General features: G+C 47.8%; 1 protein-coding gene across 1 annotated transcript; it reads right to left on the bottom strand.

Moving 5' to 3' along the window:
• Positions 1 to 20,535: 20,535 nt before the first annotated feature.
• On the bottom strand, positions 20,536 to 22,256 carry LOC109753116 (protein MEI2-like 6). Its single transcript, XM_020312041.4, has 4 exons — positions 21,676 to 22,256; positions 21,438 to 21,557; positions 21,173 to 21,314; positions 20,536 to 21,047 (listed from the first exon to the last, which is right to left on the bottom strand). Exons 1-4 carry the CDS (start codon positions 22,215 to 22,217, stop codon positions 20,892 to 20,894), a joined length of 960 nt encoding a protein of 319 aa, XP_020167630.2. The 5' UTR covers positions 22,218 to 22,256; the 3' UTR covers positions 20,536 to 20,891.
• Positions 22,257 to 25,308: the final 3,052 nt, after the last annotated feature.

The following is a 25,308-nucleotide window of genomic DNA, read 5'->3' as shown; positions in this document are numbered from 1 at the left end:
TCACGGCGCAGCGCTCGACGTTTTCCAATGCAGCCGTACCAAATCCCACGGTGGATCGGTCTCTCGCGCCATCAGCATGCAAATTCGGCTATCCCAACAGGTACTCCACCGCATGCATAGCAGTATGCGTGCCACTGTAGCAGCCGGAGAAGCTGACCTGCCATGCCACGGGCCGGGAAGGATGCACCGTCACATCTACGACAATGGCGCTCTCTCTCACCCCCGTCTCCGTCCATGTCTGTTGTCTCCACTCGCGCCTACAAGAGTTGGAGAGGACGGGCGTGCAGGGGCTGCAGATGGACAGCGCCGGGGGCCACCCTCTTTTTCTTCCCGCGGCTTCACATCCTCGTTAATGGCAAGGGCATCAGCGTGACCTGATCGTCTCACCACGGGAAGAGACTACGGAGCCAGCCACCAGATAGATCAGCAGCAGTTCGTCTCGCCCATGTCACCCCGGTCGCCACCGCGTGGCCGCGCGCGCCTGCAGATAGGATTGGACGGCTGCGGTATTGGTGCGCGTGTACGTGTAGAGAGTTTCCCAAAAAAAAAATTGAATCAAATCAGTATAACTCCAAGATATTCTCTAAACAAAATATACTAAGGAGCTGGCTGTTCGGGAAACCAACAGCTCCGCCAAATCCAAGGATCCGAGGAGCACCTGTTTCCCCGCTCTATAAATCTGAACTGCAGCTCCAGCTGCTCCGGGAGCAGAGTCACGGAGCGGGAAGAAATCCGAACAGGCCCTAACTCAATGCTATGGGATCGCAACAACTCCTCGCGTCACGCCAGGATATGGTAGCTTAGAGACAGAGGCGGCTGGCGTGGGGAAGAAGAAGAACAGAGGAAGGCTCTGGGATTAGGAAAACAAAGGTTCAGTTATTACAATACTCGTCCTCTCGCGCGCACACAACGCTGCTATATGTAGTCTACATTACAGGCCTCACGGGCCGGCCCACTGGCCACACATTGCGCAAGGAATGGGCCTAGCCCTGGTCGTTGCATGCTCCCCTCCTTAAGAAACGGGACGCCCTCGTATTGTTCATTATCCAGCCATTGTCGTTGGCGTGAGCGCACTGGACCACTCCCAGGTCGCCATGGATAGAGGCAGACCTGCCCATGCTATCTTCAGTTGAGGACATGTATAGCCGCCCACCTGCACCAAACGGGATTGCAGTACCTGAGCTGGCCGCAGGGTATGAAATTCCTCGAGAACATTGACAGTTTGTTCAGTCTGCAGATCAAGGGATGGTGGTTGAGCTGGCTTTAGAAGAGAAACATGTACCACTGGATGTATTTTACTTGACGTCGGGAGAGCGAGGCAGTAAGCAAGATCACTCACTTTCCCCGTGATCTTGTAAGGCCCAAAGTACTTGAACCGAGCTTGTGATTAGACCGTCTTACCCCTCATTGTTCAACACGAGGCTGCAGTTTGAGGAATGCCCACTCACCAACAGCAAACTTCCTGTCAGAGCGATGTTTGTCTTCCTATGCTTTCATGTGTTGTTGTGCTCGAAGAAGGTGCTCTCGAATCATACCTTGCATCAAATTTCTTTCAGCTAGCCAACCAGACAAATCAGAGGACAAGGAACTCTGTAGGTTGGCAACCCCCAAGTGCCTAGGCTGATAGCCATAAAGAACTTGAAATGGTGTTTTGCCCAAAGTCGAATGGTAATTAGTGTTGTACCAATATTCCGCTTGAGATAACCAATGAGCCCACTTATTGGGTGCAGAATGTACCATGCACCAAAGAAAAGTTGCCAGACACTGATTCATTTTTTCTGATTGTCCATCTGTTTCAGGATCACTTGCAGAGCTCGTGTTCATTTTGGTATCGGATAACCGGCATAGCTCCTGCCAGAGAGTACTGGTGAAGATCGAATCTCTGTCAGTCACCAGGACCTGAGGCAGGCCATGCAATTTGTATATGTTGTCGAGATATAGTTGAGCCACTTGTAAAGCAGTAAATGGATGAGCAAGAGGAAGAAAATGCCCATATTTACTGAATTTATCGATGACCACTAGAATAGTGTCAAACTGTTTGCTCTTAGGAAGACCACCAATGAAATCCATAGTAACTAAGTTCCATGCTTCTTTCGGCACTGCCAGAGGAGTGAGGTGACCCGGTTTCCTGATATGCTTAGATTTAGCTTGCTGACAAATAGTACAGTCTTTGACATACTTCTGGATGTCTTGTTTCATAACTGGCCAAGCAAAAGGAGCTTTAATCCTCTGATAAGTTCCTTGGAACCCAGAATGTCCCCCAATGCCACTAGAGTATAGAGACAACATAACTGCTTTGTGAGCCTCTGTATTGTGCCCCAGCTAGATTCTGTCCTTATATCTGATAATGCCCTGGTACAACACATATCCTTTCTCATTTCATCCAGTAAGAGATAATTCTTGGAGCAATTGTTTGTCTGCAGAACATTGCTCACACCATTTTGATACTACCGTAAGCCACTTGGGTGTGCAAAATGAAATGGTATAAAGTTCTGGAGGAGCATGGGGCCTAGAGAGAGAGCGTTAACAACAGTATTATCCTGGCCCTTCTTATATAAGATGTTGTAGTTCAATCCCAATAGTTTCAGGAGTGCTTTCTGTTGCATGGGATTACTAATCCTTTGATCTTGCAGATGTGTCAAACTCCTATGATCTGTTGCCAATGTAAATGGAGCATACTGCAAATAAGTCCTCCATCTGTCCATTGCCAGAATTACAGCTAAGCACTCTTTCCTATGCCCTTGGTCTGAGAGCCTTGCTGAGATAAGAAATTTGATGCCCATCTTGCATTAAAACTGCTCCAATGCCATTGTTACTAGCATCAATTTCAATGAAAAACACCTTCACTAGTAGAAAACAGGGCTTTGGTTCTGGCCAGATCAGAGCAATAGTCCCGGTCGCGTTACGAACCGGGACTAATGTGAGCATCAGTCCCGGTTCGAGCGGCTAGGACGCCGGCCGGGACTCGGTAGGCATAAGTCCCGGTTCGAGTGGGACATTTAGTCCCGGTTGGTGTCTCCAACTGGGACTATAAAGGGCCTCACTCCTGGCGCAACCCCTTTAGTCCCGGTTGGTGTCTCCAACCGGGACTAAAGGTCAGTCTTCAGTCCCGGTTCTAGACACCAAGCGGGACTAAATAATGCCTATATATATCCTCGCCCCTGCCCGCCCTCTCCTCTGTTTTTTGGTCATAGAAGGTGGGAGGTGTGTGCGCTACTCTCTTCTCCCTTCATATGCACATGAGGTGTTCGATGAAATGCCTGAGCCACACTTAAGCTTTCTCCTATGTTCTTCCTCCAAGCTCGACCTCCAAGCTCCATTTTCTCCAAGATTTGGTGGTGCATAAACTATCCAAGTGTTCTAAAAGGTTAGCAACTTCATCATCTCATCTCTCACTACTAGTTTACCTCATTTCATATGCTCTAGAAGTAGAGTGGTTTGTGGGTTTTAGTGGATGAGTGTATGTGGGATATTATTTGATTTAGATGCACAATTTGAGCTCAAGTTAACTTCTTAGTTTGCACATGTGTAGGGTGTCGTCCCGTCCCCGTCCTCACCGTCGTCGATCACCTGCGCCGATCTCATCGTCGGCACCACTGTGGTGAGCCTCTTGTTCTTATCTTTTTTTAAGGAAATAATTCTTACTTGTATGATTTAGATAGCTACTTGTATAATTTTCTTACTTGTATTATTGTTTGTTATTATATAGTGCCATGGTTTGGTATCCGCCCCCGTCGGCTCTCGTTCGGTCTATGATTCTGATGTGGTATATTATCTTTTATAACTATTTGTTTGATTTAGTGTTTATGACAATTATGCTGACCAACTTGACATGGATGTTTTTATCTAGGAGGTATGTGAACCGGAAATTCCAACCGACCCTCTTGTTGAGAGGTTAAACTTAGTTGAAAAAGAAAATAATTATTTGAAAGAAAAGTTGAAAAGAATTGAAGAAGAGAAGATGAAATTGAAGTTGCATGTTGCCGATGTCTTCGATCTACACAAGATCCAGATGGATGCAATGCGCTTGAAGATTGGAAAGGTTAGAAAATATGCCATTGATAAAGAGGCCTGGTATCATTATGTTGTTGGATCAATTGTTACCTTAGTTGCGATTTTGATCGCATTTGTTGTTGCATTTAAATGTTTTACATAGTTGTATGTTAGTTTCAATGTATGTTTTAATTAGATGCTCTAGATAGTTGTATGTTGTTTTATGAGAACTATGTATGAACTTTATGTATTTATTTTTTCAGTAGTAACCTTTGATCACTACTGTACTTTGGTTTTAATGTGATGATGAACTTGTATTAATTTGGCCATTTCTCTATTCATGATGTTCTGTAATGGTTTTTGATATACTTAATTATATAATGCAGATGAACCAGCAATGGATGTACTCTGAGTACATTACGGGCCTGCATAATTTTACCGATGTTGGTGAGGCAAACAGTCAGAATGGTTTTATGTATTGTCCATGTACTGTCTGTGGGAATACGAAGGATTAATCTTCCTAGAAAACCTTCACTTCCACCTACTTAAGAAGGGTTTGATGCCACACTATACTTGTTGGACCAAGCACAGAGAAAGAGGGGTTATGATGGAAGACAATGAAGAAAGAAGAGGATGATGACAACTATCCTATGTTCCCTGAATACGGTGATACTGCAACGGGGGAAGCTGAAGATCAAGAGGCACCATATGTGCCCGCTGATCATCGCCGGGTCATTGTTGATGCACAAAGAGAATGCGGAAGTGAAAGGAAGAAGTTGAAGTTCGATCGTATGTTAGAGGATCACAAAAAATGGTTGTACCCAAATTGCAAAGATGGCAACACAAAGCTCGGTACCACACTGGAGTTGCTGCAATGGAAGGCAGAGAATGGTGTATCTGACAAGGGATTTGAGAAGCTACTGAAAATAATGAAGAAGAAGCTTCCAAAGGATAATGAATTGCCTGACAGTATGTAAGAGATGTTATATACGAAACTTGTTGTTCGACCAAGTACGGAGAAAGAGAGGTCACTTCTCTCTATATATTCATGACGATGTTGTGTAATGGTTCATTCATTGCTATATGTAGTAGCTACCGTCGAGTTGAATGGAAAACATAAAATAAAAATGAAAACCCTAAATGTAAAAGAATTTAATGCTAAACACAAAAGAAAAGGGGGAAACACAAAATGAAACCCCTAAACCCCTCCTTAAAAAAACTAAACCCCAGCGCTCAGCAGAGCCTGACGCGTGGCGGCCTTTTAGTCCCGATTGGTGCTACCAACCGGGACTAAAGGCCCTTCTGCCTGAGCGCCCCGCAGCGGCCACATGGATCCCCTTTAGTCTCGGTTCGTTGCACGACCGGGACTAAAAAAGGGGGCCTTTAGTCCCGATTCCTTAGTCCCGGTTGCAGAACCGGGACTAAAGGCCCTTCGGGACTAATGGCATGTTTTCTAAATCTGGCAATGCCAGGACAGGAGCTTGAGCCAACGCAGACTTTAAGCTCTGAAAAGCTGCCTTGTTAGTAGGTGTCCAGGTGAATACCACATCCTTCTTCAGTAGGTCAGACAATCTCCTACTAATAATTCCATAATTATTAATGAATCTCCGGTAGTATCCAGTGGGGCCTAGGAAACTCCTGACTTGTTTGACATTGGTAGGAACTGGCCACTCTTGAATAGCTGCGATCTTGGTTGGGTCAGTCTGAACTCCCTTCCCATTGATGACATGGCCAAGGTATTCCAATTCCTACTGGGAAAAAGAGCACTTACTTAATTTCACACACAACTGATTGTCTTTTAGGATGGTGAAGACTTGCTCCGAATGTTGCAAATGCTCTTCCAAAGTTGCATTGTAGATGAGAATGTCATCCATAAAAACCAAGACACACTTCCTGAGAAGAAGAGAAAATAGTGTGTTCATCGCAGCTTGTAATGTTGCAGGAGCATTGATCAGGCCAAAAGGCATGACCTTGAATTCATGCAGTCCATGATGGGTCTTGAAAGCAGTTTTGTGTTCTTCACCTTCCACCAACCTGATTTGATGATATCCTGCTTTCAAGTCCAGCTTAGTGAAATATTTAGCACCTGCCAGTTCATCTTATAGTTCTTCCACTAGGGGCATATGATATTTATGTTGAACTGTTACATAATTGAGCACCCTGTAGTCCACACAAAATCTCCGGGTTCCATCCTTCTTTCTGACTAACAACACTGGAGAGGCAAAGGAACTTGTGATATGTTGAATTACTCCTTGTTGCAGCATTGCAAAGACTTTTGTTTCAATTTCCTATTTCTGCATAGGGTTATATCTGTATGGTTTGACACTGACAGGTTTGGCACCTGGTAGTAGGGGAATCTGATGGTCAAAATCTTTGTGAGGACGCAAATTATCAGGAGTACTGAATAGATGTGAATGCTTATCGAGTAGAGGTTGAACTATAGGTGGAATACAAGCTTCCTCTAGGGGTTGCTCTGCCATGTGACAGAGGTGAATTACTTGCTCAACTGCCCCAATATTCAGGAGGCCTTGTAAATGTTTTCCTGAAATAGCTGTACAAGGAGTGGGTTTCTCCCTGGCTCCCCTAAGTGTAATCCTGGTGCCCTGATACTTAAATCTCATAACCTTCTTTCTCCAGTCAACCCACATAGGACTCATGGTCTCTAGCCACTACATGCCCAAGATAATATCATAAGTACCCACAGGTAAAACTTTCAAATGAGTTGTGAAAGTTTGTCCTTGACAAAACCACTGTAAACTGGGCACTTGAGTGTTACATGGTAATTGCCCTCCATTGGCAATACTGACTATAGCAGAAGGAATGTTTTTTGTTGGGCATTTCGACTCTTTGACTAGATCGGCTTTGATGAAGTTGGTTGAACTCCCAGAATCCACTAGAATGAGCAGCCGTCATTTCCCAACCATACCCTGCAGTTTTATACTTTCTTTAGAAGATGTCCCAGTTGCTGCTTGTTCAGATAATTTCATGCAGTTATCACTATCCTTATTGCTGGGCTGTTTTTCAAATGGCTCACTATCAGACTCACTGGAGTCACTTTAACATGGTTGTAAAGCCTCCCATAACTCTTCCATGAGGTGCAACTGAACAGTCTTGGGGCATTTATGGCTAGGTTCATATTTCTCTCCACACTTGAAACATTCTCCTCTTGCCCTTCTCTGAGCCCCGAGACTGTCAACCTTGTCAAGGAATTTAGCATGATCTTATGCTCTTTTGTCTACAGGTGTAGAACCGAACAGACCTTGATGCACATAAGGTTTAGGGCTGTAGCGTGGCTCACATTTCTTGCTAAATTTAGATGTGTCCTCAGCCAACAGTGCTTCTTGTGTTTGAGCCATGGAATAAGCCAAATCCACAGTACTCCGTTGCTGCAATTTAAGTGGTGCTCGAATAGCAGGCTTGAGTCCCTCCACAAAACGATAAATGAAAAATGTTTCATCATAGGACTGATTGTACACTAACATCTTGTGCATGTGTTCCTTGAACATATGCGTGTACCCATCCACTGTTTCTGTTTGCTTCAGGGAGAAGAAAACATCAATCGCTCTGGTGTATTTGTTGCGATTGAACTTGGTGAACACTGCTACACACAAAGCTGCCCAGTTATCAATTGTGTGCATGGCTTCATACGTCTGAAGCCACAAAGCAGCATTGCCTGAGAAATGCATTGTCGCGAAATCGACCAACAGTTCCTGTTGTACATTGTACATTCGAAAATACTTCTCACATTGTTGTTTCCACCATTTCGGGTTCTCCCCTTCAAACTTGGGAAAATCATGTCGAGGGATTCGTGGCTGCTGCTATGCGACCAGTGGCCATAACCAGGAGAGTGATCGAGATCCTCATGGTCATCCGAGCAATAATCACTTGTAGGGGATTGGAACTAAGATTGCTCACTCCTGTGTGGTGGTTGTCGAGTTTGACGAAGCCCACGCTGGTCCGTCACTGGTGGCGCCTGTAAACTGCTTTGTCCTTCAGTATGTAGTGTGCCGGAACGCTGTGGTGGAGCCGGCTGCGAAGGCCCCGTCGGTGGTACCCGCTCAAGCTGATCCACATGGCGTACCACCCCATCCAGCGCCCGCTTCATCTCGGCCATCGCTGTATCTAGTGAGTTGTTGGCGATGTGGACGTGGCCCAGGGTTGCCTCCGTGCGCCCTAGTGAATCTGTGGGTCGTCTGCGCAAGCGCGTCGAACGCCTTGGTGGACGAGGACGCATACTTGTCAAGCGAGTCCTGGAGCTTGTGCACCCACTCCGATTTGGCAGCGCCTGCATCTGAGACCGCCTTGCTCTGCTGGATCGTGCCCTACACCAATTTCTGCAGATCCGCCAAGGAGAGCTCCGCCGTCGCCATGCGAGCTGAGAGTGTCGGCGTATTGGAGCGTGTCGTTGGTGCCGTTCGATCTGCTCGACCAAATGCAGGTACACCGAGGTGTTTTGCGCGGAATCACCCGAGGGGATCTGCACGCTTGCCTGGAATTAGGAACTGGTCGATGGATCGATCGGGAAATCGTGAGCAAAACTTTAGATCAGAGGACGCGGATCGATTTGGGCTCTGAGTACCAGATGCTACGGGATCGCAGCAACTCCTCGCGTCACGCCAGGATATGGTAGCTTAGAGACATAGGCGGCTGGCGTGTGGAAGAAGAAGAACAGAGGAAGGCTATGGGATTAGGGATACATAGGTTCAATTACAATACTCATCCTCTCACGCACACACAATGCTGCTATATGTAGTCTACATTACAGGCCTCATGGGCCGGCCCACTGGCCACACATTGCGCAAGGGATGGGCCTAGCCTAGGTCGTTGCACTCAAAAAGCAAAGTAGACGATTTTGATGTCAGTTGTGATAACAGCGTAGCGGATCCATGTCATTATTTGTGTGAGCAATCACATCTCTTAGAGCATCGAAGGTCTTTTCAAATCCTCCTCACCCTCTTAAAGCATCGAAAGCCGGTCTTCTCAAATCCTCTTAGATGTCAGCGGACGTGCCTAGTGATCGGACATGAGAGAGAATGGGAAAAATGATCCAATCAAACCCCCCACATCATCCTGTTGGGAAATGTTGCATCGTCATGATCTCCATCATCACCGGCTCGACACCTTGATCTCCATCGTTGTGTCGGGGTTGTCTCGCCAACTATTGCTTCTATAATTATTGCTAACGCATAGCGATAAAGTAAAGCAATTACATGGCGTTTGCATTTCGTACAATATTTAAGAGACAACCCTAAGACTCCTGCCGGTTGTCGATATTACAAAACATGATCATCTCATACAACAACGTATATCACATCACGTCTTGACCATATCACATCACAACATGCCCTACAAAAATAAGTTATGCGTCCTCTACTTTGTTCTTGCAAGTTTTACGTGGCTGCTACGGGCTTCTAGCAAGAATTGTTCTTAACTACGCAAAAACCACAACGGTGATTTATCAAGTTTGCTGTTTTAACCTTCTTCAAGGACCGGCCGTAGTCAAATTTGATTAATCTAAAATAGGAGAAACAGACAACTGCCAGCCACCTTTATGCAAAACAAGTTGCATGTCAGTCGGTGGAACCGGTCTCATGTGCGTGGACATGTAAGGTTGGCCCGGGCCACTTCATCCCACAATACCGTCGAATCAAAATAAGATGTTGGTGGTAAGCAGTATGACTATCACCACCCACGACTCTTTTTGTTATACTCGTGCATATCATCTATGCATAGACTTGGCTCTGATACCACTGTTGGGAAACGTTGCATGGAAAACAAAACAAATTCTACGCACACGCAAGATCTATCCATGGAGATGCATAGCAACGAGAGGGGAGAGTGTGTCTACGTACCCTCGTACACCGTAAGCGGAAGCGTTTAGTAATGCAATTGATGTAGTTGAACTTCTTTGTGATCCAACCAATCAAGTACCGAACGTACGGCACCTCTGTGTTCAGCACACGTTCATGTGACGCCCGGATAATTAAGCTACAGTAATCCCACGTTAACGATGCCACATCACCCCGTTTATTGTTGATAAACTCTCGATAGTTCAAAACCGAAACAAATTCAAAATTTAAATAAAAGCAAATAATAAAAGTCTACAAATATTAAAACTAAAATGTTCGGAGTCAGCCAAATAGTCCATATTAAATATTGGTGAAGAAACCACACTTTTGTAAAGTATTTAACTGCACTATAGTAAGTAAAAACAGCAGCAAAACAATTATTTAAATGCTTTTAAATACTAAACAAATGTTAATCTAGTTTATATAATCACCAAACTTTTTGGAGTAGGTGGCCTATGTTATTATGCTAATTTAGGAGTAGGGGTTGTATTTTTGTAAAACTGTTTTGCTAACTAAAAGAAATAAAACAGAAAATAAAATAAAAAAATAAAAATAGAAAACAAAACAAAAGTGTAAAAGCACAGGCCACTATGCACTGGGCCAACTGCACAGTGCCTGGCCCGAGCCTCGGCCCACTCCAGCTGGTCCGGCCCAGCCCCTCCCCGGGTCGCCTTCCCCCCTGTTCCCCCGACCGGGGTCGCAACAGGGGCGAGCCCCGCCGGACCGCCTCGACGGCGACTACCCGGAGAGGATAAGGCCGACCCCTCCCCTCGACGCCCCGGCCTCCTCCCCACCTACCTCCACCCACTCCCCTCTCCATCTCGGCCGCTCTCTCTCTCTGGTCCCCCCTCGCCTGAGCGAGATCGCCGCCGAAGCCTCGCCGTAGGCGTGGCCCCGACCACCGTTCGTCGAGCCGCCGAGTCCCCGAGCTCCCTCTACGTCGTCCTCGTCGACCCCGCGCTTCAGGACGAGCTGGAGTGCCCTGCAGCGGCCGGGTCAAGCTCTTCCCCAACCTCGGTCGCCGCCGCCCGCCGCGATTCATCCCACCTCCCCTCTGCGCTCCCGTTCACTCGAGGGCCTCCGTGTGCCGTGCCGTAAGCCTCCGCCCCTCCTCCTTCCTCTGATTCCTCCTCATGCACCGTAGATGGCTCGCAGTGCCACCGTCGCCATTGCCGCATGCGGCCTCGTCCGCGAGCTCGTTGCGCTCACCCCGTCCATCTCCGAGCCAAGCCGTGGCCTCCGTCGAGTTGCCGGAGGTCCGTAGAGCCCGCTAGCGTCGTTTGTTAGCTAGAACGCAACCCGTAGCGTGGTTTTCGGAGATGCCCGTATTCCGGCGCCGCCCGCGGTCGTCGTTGAGCTCCACTCCGGCCACCCCCGCTCCTGGGATCACTCTAGATCGACGCGGGACGATCTACTTGTTCGAACGCCACCGAAAACGCGCGGAATGGTGCACTGTGCTGGAAATCCGAGCAACTCCGGCGAACTTCCGCCGCTGGAATGGTCGTCGGCGTGATTCCGGCGACGTCACCGACGTGGCACCGCCTGGGCCACTGACTGGTGGACCCAGGGCCCCCCTTGACTTGTTGACCGCGGTCAACGTGCTGACTGGGCGGCCCCCAGCCACTGACATGCGGGCCCCCTCTGTTAATTAGTCTAACAAATGTTTTATAAATAAAAGTAATTAGATTAACTAATCACTCACTGACACCCGGGGCCCACACCCCTAATTAACCCTACTAGATTAGTTTAACCACTGTTATACTAGCGGAGGCTGACATGCGGGTCCCACTGGACCCACATGTCAGGTTTGACCTGGTCAGCCGACCAGCTAGATGTTGATGTCGTCCTCGCATCATGCTGACGTCATTTCTCTTTTTCTGTATAATTCTATTAAATCAAATAATTTCAGAAAAATTTTAAAACTTAGAAAAATCATATAAAATAAACCGTAGCTCGGATGAAAATGTTTTCTATATGAAAATTGCTCAGAAAAATCCAACGAATCCGAATACGCGGTCCGTTCATCTGTCACATGCCCCTAGCATAGAGAACCTACAACATTTCACCTTCGGCTCATCTGTCCGAAAACGTGAAACACGGGGATACTTTCCCGGATGTTTCCCCCTTTCGCCGGTATCACCTACTGCCGCGTTAGGGCACACCTACCACCGCTCATTGTCATGTCATGCATCTTCATGCTTATGTTTGCATTGCATTTACTGTTTCTTCCCCCTCTTCTCTCCGGTAGACTACGAGACCGACGCTGCTGCCCAGTTCGACTATAGAGTTGACGACCCCCTCCTTCTTGCCAGAGCAACCAGGCAAGCCCCCCCCCCCTTGATCACCAGATATCGCCTATTCCTTCTCTATACTGCTTGCATTAGAGTAGTGTAGCCTGCTACTGCTTTCGGTTAATCCTATACTGATGCATAGCCTGTCATTGTTGCTACAGTTGTTACCCTTACCTGCTATCCTACTGCTTAGTATAGGATGCTAGTGTTCCATCAATGGCCCTACACTCTTGTCCGTCTGCCATGCTATACTACTGGGCCGTGATCACTAGGGAGGTGATCACGGGTATATACTATATACTTTATATACATGACACATGTGGTGACTAAAGTCGGGTCGGCTCGTTGAGTACCCGTAAGTGATTCTGATGAGGGGGATGAAAGGACAGGTGGCTCCATCCCGGTAGAGGTGGGCCTGGGTTCTTGACGGCCCCTGACTGTTACTTTGTGGCGGAGCGACAGGGCAGGTTGAGACCACCTAGGAGAGAGGTGGGCCTGGCCCTGGTCGGCGTTCGCGGATACTTAACACGCTTAACGAGATCTTGGTATTTGATCTGAGTCTGGCCATTTGGTCTATACGCACTAACCAACTACGCGGGAACAGTTATGGGCACTCGACGTCGTGGTATCAGCTGAAGCTCTTTTTGACGTCAGCGACGGAGCGGCGCGCGCCGGATTGGACTGGAACGCCTGCTAGGCTAGGTCTGCTTCCGGCCGCCCTCGCAACGTGCAGGTGTGCAATGGGCGATGGGCCCAGACCCCTACGCGCATAGGATTTAGACCGGCGTGCTGACCTCTCTGTTGAGCCTAGGTGGGGCTGGGACGTGTTGATCTTCCGAGGCCGGGCATGACCCAGGAAAGTGTGTCCGGCCAAATGGGATCGAGCATGTTGGGTTATGTGGTGCACCCCTGCAGGGAAGTTTATCTATTCGAATAGCCGTGTCCCTCGGTAAAAGGACGACCCAGAGTTGTACCTTGACCTTATGACAACTAGAACTGGATACTTAATAAAACACACCCTTCCAAGTGCCAGATATAACCCGGTGATCTCTCTCTAACAGGGCGTCGAGGAGGGGATCTCCGGGTAGGATTATGCTATGCGATGCTACTTGGTGAACTTACCATCTACTCTCTTCTACATGCTGCAAGATGGAGGTGGCCAGAAGCGTAGTCTTCGACATGATTAGCTATCCCCCTCTTATTCTGGCATTCTGCAGTTCAGTCCACTGATATGGCCCTTTACACATATACCCATGCATATGTAGTGTAGCTCCTTGCTTGCGAGTACTTTGGATGAGTACTCACGGCTGCTTTTCTCCCTCTTTTCCCCTTTCTATACCTGGTTGTCGCAACCAGATGCTGGAGTCCAGGAGCTAGAGATCCCGAGGATGATTCTACATGAAGTTCGGCTTCGAGGAGTAGTTAGGAGGTCCCAGGCAGGAGGCCTTGCCTTTTCGATCGTTGCTACTTTTGTGCTAGCCTTCTTAAGGCAAACTTGTTTAACTTATGTCTGTACTCAGATATTGTTGCTTCCGCTGACTCGTCTATGATCGAGCACTTGTATTCGAGCCCTTGAGGCCCCTGGCTTGTATTATGATGCTTGTATGACTTATTTATGTTGTAGAGTTGTATTGTGATATCTTCCCATGAGTCCCTGATCTTGATCGTACACATTTGCGTGCATGATTAGTGTACGGTCAAATCGGGGGAGTCATAGTTCAGCTCTGTGATGACCTCGCCTTTTGAACCAGCAAGACGGGCGAAGTAGTAGATGAGTTCCGGGAGTACGACGGCGTGATGACGGTGGTGGTGATGCTATCTCCGCAGAGCTTCGCCTAAGCACTCTGAAAATATGACCAAGGGACGAAATTTTGGAGAGGGGCGCCGCACACGGCTAAGAAATTGTCGTGGTCTATGTGTGGCGCCCCTCCCACATATATATAGGTGGGGGGAGGGGAGGCAGCCAGGAGGCGCCCCAAGTGGGGCCGAATCTCACTTGGGCTCCTGCCCCTAGCCGCCCCCTTCCATATTTGTGCCGGAGGGAAAGGAAAGGGGGGAGAGGGATGGAAGGGGGAGGTCGAATCCCCCTCCTTCCTTTCTCCCATAGGCCGGCTGCCATAGGGGGTGCGACAGCCCCTTGTGGGCTGGTGTGCTCCCCTCTATTGGCCCAATAGGCCCATCATCCTCCCGGGGCTTCCCGGAACCCATTCCGGTGATCCGATGACTACCCGGTACCTCCCGAAACTCTTCTGGTGTCCAAATATCATTGTCCTATATATCGATCTTTACCTCCGGACCATTGCGGAGCTCCTCATCATGTCCGTGGTCTCATTCGGGACTCTGAACATAATTCGGTCACCAAATCATATAACTCATATAACACTATATCGTCAACAAACGTTAAGCGTGCGGACCCTACGGGTTCGAGAACTATGTAGACATGACCGAGACACCTCTCCGGTCAATAACCAATAGTGGAAACTGGATGCTCATATTGGTTCCTACATATTCTACGAAGATCTTTATCGATCGAACCTTATGACAACATACAAAATTCCCTTTGTCTATCGGTATGTTACTTGCCCGAGATTCGATCGTCGGTATCTCTATACCTAGTTCAATCTCGTTACCGGCAAGTCTCTTTACTTGTTCCATAACACATCATCTTACAACTAACTCCTTAGTCTCTTTGCTTGCAAGCTTCTTGTGATGTGTATTACCAAGAGGGCCCAGAGCTATCTCTCCGTCATACGGAGTGACAAATCCCAATCTCGATTCACACCAACTCAACAGACACCTTTGGAGATACCTGTAGAGCATCTTTATGATCACCCAGTTACATTATGACGTTTGATAGCACACAAGGTATTCCTCCGGTATCCGGAAGTTGCATGATCTCATGGTCGAAGGAATATGTATTTGACATTAAGAAAACAGTAGCAATAAACTGAATGATCATATGCTAAGCTAACGGATGGGTCTTTTCCATCACATCATTCTCCTAATGATGTGATCCCGTTATCAAATGACAACTCATGTCTATGGTTAGGAAACCTTAACCATCGTTAATCAATGAGCTAGTCTAGTAGAGGCTCACTAGGGACACGGTATTTGTTTATGTATCCACACATGTATTTAAGTTTCCGGTCAATACAATTCTAGCATGAATAATAAACCTTTATCATGATTTAGGAAATATAATAATAACCATTTTATTGTTGCTTCTAGGGCATATTTCCATCACATCCATATATGTTCGGGTTGTTCGCAAGCCCTCATAGTGAGACTGAATGTAGAGAGGATATGAGGGCTTACGGACGCGCCCGATCGGTTCGCCACGTAGGATGTGGCCCTCCCCGGACCACATTTTCTCTTTCTTTATTTTTTTATTTTCTTTTTCTCTCTCTCCCTCTCTCTCTCTCCAATCTACACTAATCACATGCAAGTGGCCAGACATATAAGAGAAAAATGAGGAGCATGGGTGCATGTATGGACAAATAGGGCCTCAAAACGGACACACCCAGACACTCACCGGGCGCGTCGGCGGACATTTAGTGGGTGTATTTGCTAAGTCCGGTTGTAAATGCTCTTATATCCGAAACCTCAAAACCTTACAAAGGCATACACGTAAATCATTCGATCGGTGTAGCACACAACAAATTCAACAACCATACAATTCAATCGTCGGAGTTGCGGAGACCTGTTCGTCAGGTTTGGAGAGAGTTTGGGTCCTGCATGAAGCCATTCGAGATGCCCGCCCATTGCGAAGCCGAAAAGCCCTACAGCGCAGGCGTGGCTGAGGTCGCAGGTGTGGTGAATGCCGTCGGAGCTGACGCGGCGAACTCTAGCCGACAACGTCCTTTACCGCACATTCTTCTCGACCCTCTCGCGGGCGTGCCGTTAGACACGCCTGTCCTTATGTCCGTAAGGAAAGATATAATGTGATTGAGATTGTGTGCATACAACTACGTGAGTTGATTTTGTTGCTTGCTTGCAATAGCCTATTGGCAGTATTTGATTTTGGTTGATTGCTTTACAAGGGATTTTTTTTTCAAAAACGAAAAGGCAGGGTTCGGTTTAAAACAAGTTAAGGGGGGCTATCCCATGAGATTTATTTCCCCAGGAAATTAGGATGTGGGGTCGGTTTGGAAATAAATTAATGGAGGTTATCGCGTGGTTTGGAAAAAATCAATGGAGAGGTGGAAGTGGGTCCAACAAACTCCGCTTTAATAGTAGAGATTTTAAAGAAAAAAATACAATGGGAGGGGGCATGTATCGATGGGAGGGGTGGAAGCAAAACAGCAAACTCCGCTTTAAATAGTAGAGATAGAATTGGACTTGGACCTACTGACTATTGTTCCATTTTTAGGAACAGTGCTGAATGTCCCTTCCCTCCTTTAGGCGGAAGTTGTCGGGTATGTTTCAACAACAACAAAAATTCTATGTCAACATTCGTGTAGATACAAACTCTTGATTATAAAAATAGCAACAAAATCATTGTTTGCTTCAACTAAGAGTCCTTGTGTGATGTGAAGGGACCCATAATACCCAAAAAACTACTCACGAACGACCATGGTGACCTTTCAGGACAGAGATGAATATTGCTGAATGTCCCTTCCCTCGTTTAGGCAGAAGTTGTCGGGTATGTTTCAACAACAAAAATTCTAGGTCAACATTCGTGTGGATACAAACTCTTAATTATAAAAATAGCAACAAAGTCATTATTCGTCTAGTTTGGTTGTTTGCTTCAACTAAGGGTCCTTGTGTGACGTGAAGGGACCCTTAGTACCCAAAAACTACTCATGAACGATCATGGTGACCTTTACCAAAAAAGGCTTTCGCCCCGCTTTATAAATAAAGCAAACCACCACAACCAAACGGTACACATAAGTTCACCCACACACACACAGTCACACGAACACAAAGTACGAATCGGTTCTGATGAGGGCACAACTCAACAAGCCCAAAAGAAAAAACACAAAAACGACTGCGGGACAACCGCATCGACAAGGGGGGGGGGGGCTAATCTGGCTCGGGCGGTGGAGGAAGGAGCGGCGGCGCCAAGCGGAGAGCCATCGCGCGAAGGTCGGAGATGATGGTGGTGATGGCGTCTCGGTCCTGGTGACGGCTAAGCGGCCGCCAGAGCTGCAAATAACCACACAATTTGAACACAACATCAGTAGCGCGGCGGAGAGGAACCCGCTGAATGACAAGCTTATTACGCACAGTCCAGATCGTCCAGGCGAGAACCCCAATGAGCAGCCACCTAATGTGGCGGCCCGATATGGGGGTGGCCAGGATCTCGGCAAGGAGGTCAGGGAAGTTGGTGTTGCACCAAACCCCACCGATCACCTCGCGGAGGCAACCCCAGAGGCACTGGGCGGACACGCACGAGAAGAAGATGTGATTCGAAGTTTCTTCCATCCCGCATAGGGGGCATAAACCATCACGCGGACCATTGCGCTTAATCACCTCCACGCCAGAGGGAAGACGACCACAGATCCATTGCCACATGAAAATTCTGATCTTGAGTGGCAGACGGATGGTCCAGATATACTTGAATATAGCTGGGCTAGGAGAGGGGGCAATGGCGCGGTACAAGGACTTCGTGGAGAAGCGGCCTGAAGGCTCAAGGCGCCAAGACAACCGGTCAAGTGGCTGTGACATGTCAGGCTCATGCAGAGCGACGGCATCAAGGAGATCGTGCTAAGCGGCAACTTTCGGGGGCCCAAAAGGCCGCCCGAACGCGAGACGCCCTAAGTCAATAAGGGTCGTCTCAACGGAAATCCTTGAGTCAACGGCGATGGAGAAGAGGTCAGGAAATCTCGCAGCGAAGGGGAGGTCCCCAGCCCAGCGGTCCAGCCAAAACAGCGTGGATGACCCAGTTCCGATCGAGATGGAGGTCCCAATGCGGAGGACCGGTAGAAGCTGAATAACAGATTGCCAGAACTGGGACCCTCCGGTCCGGATGCAGAATGCGAGGGGTTGACCACACAGGTATTTCTGGCGCACGATCTGCAACCACATGCCTCCATCGCCATTCGCAATGCGCCAGAGCCAACGAGTAAGGAGCGCTAGGTTCATGCGTTTGGAAGACATGATACCAAGACCACCTTGGTCCCGGGGCTTGCAGATTTCGGACCAGCGCACCATATGGTACTTCTGCTTGTCACCCTCGCTCGCCCAATAGAACCGGGCCTGGACCGAACCAATCTCATGGTGGAACGTCTCGGGGAAGCTGTAGAAGCTCATGATGAATAGGAGGAGGCTGGAGAGGGACGAGTTGATGAGGATCGTACGAGCCGCCTTAGAGAGCCAATGGCCCTGCCATGGCTCGATGCGGTGTTGGAGCTTGAGCACCGAAGGCCGTAGGTCGGCCACGGTCAGGAGGGAGTCACTAATGGGGACCCCAAGCTAGGTAGTAGGGAATGTCCCCAACCGACAGTTAAGTCGGTTAGCGATGCTCTGGCTCTCAGCGGGCGAATAACCCAGAATCATCACCTCGCTTTTTTCAAAATTTATTTTGAGGCCCGACAGGTGTTGAAAACACAGTAGGAGGAATTTGAGGATCGAGATCTCAGGCGCCGAGCCTTGGACCATGATGATGGTGTCATCAGCGTATTGGAGGAGGGAAACGCCTCCTCCCTCCACCAAGTGCGGGGTGATGCCTAGTATGTGGCCGGCGGCCTTGGCCTTATCCAGGATCGAGGTCAGGGCATCAACAACCATATTGAACAAAAACGGGGAAAAGGGGTCACCCTGCCTAACCCCACAAGGTGGGGAAGTAGGGCCCGATCTCCCCATTGATGTTCACCGCGGTACGACCCGAAGACACCATCTGCATGACCCAGGATACCCAGCGATCATCGAACCCTTTTCTAAGCAGCACTTCCCGAAGGAAGGGCCAACTAACCGTGTCGTACGCCTTATGGAAATCGATCTTCAGGAAAACCGCCTTGAGGTTTTTGGATCGCACCTCATGCAGGACTTCGTGGAAGACCAGGACCCCATCCAAGATATATCGGCCCTGAATGAAGGCGGATTGATCCGGGTGGGTTATTCGGTCAGCTAAAGGGGCCACCCTATTGGCGTACCCCTTGGCAAGAATGCGGAAGATCACATTGATCACCGTGATAGGACGGAACTGGCGGATGTAGGAGGCCCGGGACCTTGGGAATCAGAGTGATAATCCCGTAGTTGAGGCGCTTGAGGTCGATAGAACTGACATAAAACTCCCCGAATATGGCCATGATCTCCTGTTTGATGGCGGGCCAGAAGGTCTGAAAGAACTTAACCGGCAAGCCGTCAGGACCCGGGGCGGATGATGGGTTCATCCCTTTAATCGCCAGCCACACTTCCTCCTCAAAGAACGGGGCCGTGAGGACCGCATTGTCTGCGGCCGAGACACACTGCGGTCTGACCCAGAAATGTGGTGCAAGAGCTAAGCCCCCCTAGGGGGGAGAGGGGCTGCAAACAAGTCGCGATAGAAGCCGTCAACATGGGCACGAATGTCAGCGGGCCGCTGGAGGAGCGTCTCGCCATCCCACAGGAGGGTAATGGTATTACGCCGAGTTGACGTGAAGGGACCCATAGTAGCCAGGCTCTCGTGTGCGCAACTAAACGGGGCTTTTCTTGCATGTAGCGGGCGTGTTTGTGTTGGATGCAGGCAAACAAACACATCGTTTGTGCATGGCCAAACAACTCTATCAAAGTTTTTAAAAGGTGATTAGTTCGGCAAAAAAATAAACCACTCAAACATGCTTCCATTCTAAATAAATGTAAGCCCCAAAACAACAAAAGCGCTTTCTCCCCCAAAACTAATCTTCAATCATGCATTAGTAAATTTTGAACTCGAACTGTCCTAGGGAAGCGAATTGTTTGGCACACTTGCTTGCTAGACATTGCCATGACTCTAAATCGGATTATGAATGGGAAGACGAAGCCTCCCAGCTTCTTATTATCGCATGTACTTGTGGATGTAACTTTACCAGAGATTAAGTAAAAGTGCCATGAGGCCTTCTCTTAAAAAACAAAAGTTTTAAAATGAACAGCTCTATCAAAGTTTCAAAATTGTGACCAGTTTTGGCCGAAAATTAAACAGCATCTTGGGCCGAACTAGGCATTGCTTCAAAAAAAAAAGGTTTCCATCCAAATAAAACGTACCCAACAGAAATGTATTCTCCCCCAAAACTACACCAATCATGCATAGTAGAAATCTTGAACAACAAATTTAAGGAGAAGAGGCTGTCACGGTGATTAGCATGCTTGCGCTTAAATCAACTGAGTATTTTGGTTCTGAAGCACGGGGCCCGGATATAATTGATTCTTCTTCTGTATAAGCATTTCAATTTTAAATTATTATCAACTCATGGGACCTGCATATAACACGAAGACGCATACTATGCATTTAGGACCTCTTTGATTCGCTGGAAATTTGCACACGTAATACAACAACAGAGATTTAAATTTCCTGGCGAGAGGCCATCAGTTCAGAGGTGCCGCGCGCACACCGGCATGTCATACAACAAGGGGATTCTAGGACACGGACTGAACACTTCTGCTACTACTAGTTCTACCAGATTCTAGTGACTGACTAAACCAGGAGGAACGACACTTTGTAGAACACATGGAATGATGAGGCGATATAATCTATCTCCCGTTCTATCCATCCATGGCATGGACGAGGACAGAATGCAAGAAAGATTGATTGATAGTTTACCCAGGCCCGCTGGCCGGCGGCCGCCGACGAGCGCTTCCATCAGCAGGAGCGGCGAGGCTGGAGGTGGCCGACCACGTGCTCCGCCGTCCAACGCACGCCGTCGCGCGGCGGCTCGAAGCGCACCGGCAGGAAATCCTTGCGGCCGCCGCAGGGGAACCACGACGCGGAGAAGTGCGCCACGAGCCCGTCCAGCCCCTGCATGCGATACGAATTACGAACCCCAATCCAATTACATGATGATGGCGGACATTAATTAGCGCGCAGCACGCGACGGGGAGATTGAACCGACGAGCCAGAGCGAGCAGTAACTAGGCGCGTACCTCCAGGCGCGCGTGCACGACGTCGCACACCTTCTTGGAGCCCGCGGCCTCCCAGCGGTGGCCGTTGAGGTGCGCGTGGAGCCGCCGCGCCGCCGCCGCCGTCGTCATGTTCACGAAGGCGTAGCCCTTGTTGAACCTCGTCCTGTGCAAAAGACAATAAACCTCATCAAAAAGGTGCACACGGATTGGATTCAAAGAGTAGGAAAAGGTAGCATTGATTGTATGGAAAGTAACTCTCGGGAGGGGAAACCGCTAGCAATCATACCCGAAGTCGACGGGGACGTAGAGGAAGTCGTACTCGGACCTGACCCCTTCGCCGTCGCCGCCGAGCTTGGCGTTCTCCTCGGCGCAGTGCTGGTCGAGGATAGCCATGAATCTCCTCTTCCTGCAATGTCCCATATGAAGCCAATCTTTAAGCAGAAGACCCAAAAATATCGAGCATGAACTAGCTAGGTGACATGAGATCGATCAAACAAAGAGGGCAAACAACTAGTATTACATACATAAATTTATTGGGAATATTGCGAATCATCAGGGACGTGTTATTCTCTTTGGGGTTGAAGGCGAGGCGTGGCCACTGGCGGCGGCGAGGTTTGCCCGCGGAAGACGTACGCGGCGGGGGGCGCAGAAGCGGCGCTCGCGGTGGCAGGGGCGAAGTGGGCGGATCCCTGCTCCAAGGAGTGAGGACGGAGCGCGGGGAAGGCTCGTCCCTGACCTCTTCCTTCGAGGCTACCTCGCCTCCGTCCTCGATGATCTCCGTGATTCGACAACGGGTCGCCGATTGCGGTGGCGGTGGCGGCGCCGTGCAGCAATAAACCATCAATGGAGCGGGGTGCCCGTATGCTGTCTGCAGCGGGAACGAGGGCATCCCCACTGTGTGGCACCAGTCGCCGCCGTAGGCAAAAGGCCACCCGTGCGCCGGCGGGAGTGGGGCCGGAGGCGGCAGGTAGGAGAAAGGAGAGGGGTAGCACCACGTGGGAGCGAGTGTCATCGGAAGGTAAGGCGAGGCTATGGGGTTGAGGCGGGAGACGGCGGAGGCGGCCATTGTCTTTGGGCTGGAGGTGAAGGAGGAAGGCGAACAAAGGAGAGCTGAAGGAGAAATAGAGAGGCACCCGGTCCCCCGGTCCTTATAAAGGAAGGAGGAAGACCAAAAAGGAGAATCGGACTAAGGACTGGTGAATCATTGCTTTTTTTCCTTTTTGCAAAAGAGTAGGGATTTTCTGAAAAAGAAAAGTATCTTGTAGTACTACTTAAACAAAGAGAAAATAGCGTAACCTGAGCTTCCTCGTACAAGAGAGAAATATTATTCGTAACAACGATACACCTTAGGTCTCTTTTATTTGAATTTCAAGAAAAAAATTATTCAACATGTTTCCTATAGAACTTGTTAGATTTGAATATGAAAATATTTACCGAATCAAATTTTTTGATTAGTCCAAATCGAATTTATTCGCAAACATGGCATACAACGGATCGATATGTTGAAACGACAATCTGCCTTTTCCGTGGTGCAGTGCAACCAAACAACTTTTTTTTTTCTAGTAAAGTACAATGCCTATATACACACACATAAACTTATCCCTATAAAGACATGCACACGCTATTTCTACCAGCACTCTGAGATACTGAATCGGCACAACATCTTGGGATTGACGAAGTCACCGTAAACACCTTTATAGTCGATAGGAATGCCTCCTCACACGGAATAAACATCGCCGGAAAGACTGAAATAAATCTAGAAAATATGAGGCCAGGTCTAAAACTTGATCAGTGGATTGGTTCCACCATAAATAACCTACCCATCTGAGGTATCCTTAGTTCGCACAACTTCATATTTTAGGGCAATTTGATTTTTTGCCACAGTTTACTTTGCTCTTTGACAATTTGCCACTGGTTACATAGTAATTGATTTTTTGCCACAACTTAGTTTGGACTTTGATCTTTTACCCTTTTTGCCTCAAAAACAATCATTTAAATTGTAAGTGAAATTATATGCCTAAAAACAGTGGCCAAACTACCCCTTGGCACCTGTTTGACCAAACGAAGGAGCTCTCGTTCATATTTCCCAAGCCGCTGGGTAGGCACTCCCTGCCGCCGCCGCCCTTGCTCGTGCTGCTGCTCGCCGCCGGCCCTTGCTGCTGCCCGCCGTCGGCCGGTGCTGCTGCCCGCCGCCGGCCGTTGCTGCTCCCCGCACCGGCCCTTGGTGCTTCACGCAACCCACCGCCGGCCGTTTCAGCTCCCCGCGCCGGCCCTTGGTGCTTCACGCAGGCTCACCTTGCTGCTACCCGCCGCGCCGTTGAATCTGTGCACTGGTAACCCTAACCCTAAGTGGCCGAGGGAAGGGGGCGGGAGAGAGAGTACTTACCTTCCTCGCCAGGATGCAGCCGTCGCTGCGTGATGCTGCCGTCGGGGACGGGCTCCCGAGAACGAGGGGACGAGCGACCAGTGCGAGAGGAAGGGGATGAGCCTCTCCCATTCGTGGTCTGGTCAATGTGTGGGGCAGGGGTATTCTGGTAATTTTACATGGAACCCACCTGACAGAGGGCAAAAAATCAAAGTCCCAAAAAAGTTGTGGCAAAATATCAAAGACAAAGTAACCAATGGCAAATTGTCAAAGTACAAAATAAGTGGTGGCAAAAAATCCCATATTTTATTACGTGGTTTTAGGGTCACATTTGATTATAATAATTACGAATTTTAGGGATTAGAAGAATGATGATCAAGTAACTAAACCTGATTGAAATGCACGTGAATAGAAAATCGACATGTCATGTATTAATTTTTTTTGGATTTGCCAAATCTCATCTAGATGAGAAATAACAAAATCTTATCTAACTTCTACACATCATTTGAGTAATCAAACAAAAAAACATGCACAAATCTTTATAAAAATCAAGTGGTGCGATAGGATTTAGATGTGATTTGGTCAAGTCCCGTTTATATAAAATTTCTACTATATCTTGAGACACAAAATCAGGGTGCATCTTTGTAACGCCCACTATGCGGTTATGCCTCTAAGTCGTGCCTCGACACGTGGGAGATATAGCCGCATCGTGGGCGTTACAATCTTAAAATGTCCATTGTACTTGTTTTTACATAAGTACACGTTCTCGCCGAAAAAAGTATGCATTGAATTGTAAAAAGTATGTGCTCTTGTTGAGGACCCAAACTTCATTATCCAAATCGATGTCCGCATAAGTACCCATAGATTCAAATCTACCAAAAAATGACCCTAGGAAAATAGCTGCCATCTGAATAAATCCTCACTTTAAACAGAAAACATGTTGTAACACATATTTTCATGTTTCACATATTACAACGTTGCGGGGATTCAAAGGGCATAATTTCTTTTAAAACAATGAATTGGAATATCTTGAGAAAACATAAACTTCACTCATGTACTCCAAGTTATTTATCAAAGTATGTGGTAGATTTAGTGTGAAGTTTAAGTATTATGTTAATGAGCTACATCATTTGTACGAGATGTCGATTCATCTATGCAGTTAGGAGATTTCAAAACCTACTACTACCTCCTTTCCGGTTTACAGGGCTCAATTCAAAAATCTCACGAACCAAGGTAGATGGTGAGTGGTGAAACAATTTTTGTAGTTTACAAAACCACTCCATTAATGCGTTTGTTTTCTTCAAAAAATTGTGTTTATCAATGCATTAGTTGCAATGCATGCATGCATAAAGTACATGCATTGGTCAATTTTTTCTTAATACTTGCATGTAATGATTTATTGTACCTTGAAATCTGAATATGTGATGGGAAACAACCAAATTGAGACTTATAAATTAGAAAAACTAAAATTTTCAGATAAGCCCTATAAACCTGAAAGGAGAGAATATATGATAACAAGTTGCACCATAATACTACGCATTTATGGTAGCATCTAGGCCGAGGAAAAAGGACGACCGCCACACCGCGAGAGTAGGCCCTCAAATACTTAACTATACTAGTAATTATTACACTACTTACGAGTAGGGCGTTTTGGTGCCCAGGCTCATCTGCACTCTGTTAGAAAAAAGTTCGTAAACAATTCAAAAAAAATTCAAAAAATTCCAAATTTTTTGTGTGGTAGAAAATTTGATGCGTGAGACCCGCTCCAAATTTCAAGTCATTTGGACATCTG

Source organism: Aegilops tauschii, chromosome 7 (genome assembly GCF_002575655.3).
Source record: "Aegilops tauschii subsp. strangulata cultivar AL8/78 chromosome 7, Aet v6.0, whole genome shotgun sequence".
Taxonomy (NCBI): domain Eukaryota; kingdom Viridiplantae; phylum Streptophyta; class Magnoliopsida; order Poales; family Poaceae; genus Aegilops; species Aegilops tauschii.
The sequence above is the reverse complement of the archived record's forward strand: the minus strand, read 5'-3'. Positions and strand labels throughout refer to the sequence as shown.

Coding starts and splice junctions, on each gene's coding strand:
- LOC109753116 (XM_020312041.4), bottom strand. CDS start 22,217: ATGGCCGCCTCCGCCGTCTCCCGCCTCAACCCCATAGCCTCGCCTTAC. Junction 21,558..21,675: donor AATATTCCCAATAAATTTAT/GTATGTAATACT, acceptor GGGACATTGCAG/GAAGAGGAGATTCATGGCTA. Junction 21,048..21,172: donor TCGTGCACGCGCGCCTGGAG/GTACGCGCCTAG, acceptor TATCGCATGCAG/GGGCTGGACGGGCTCGTGGC.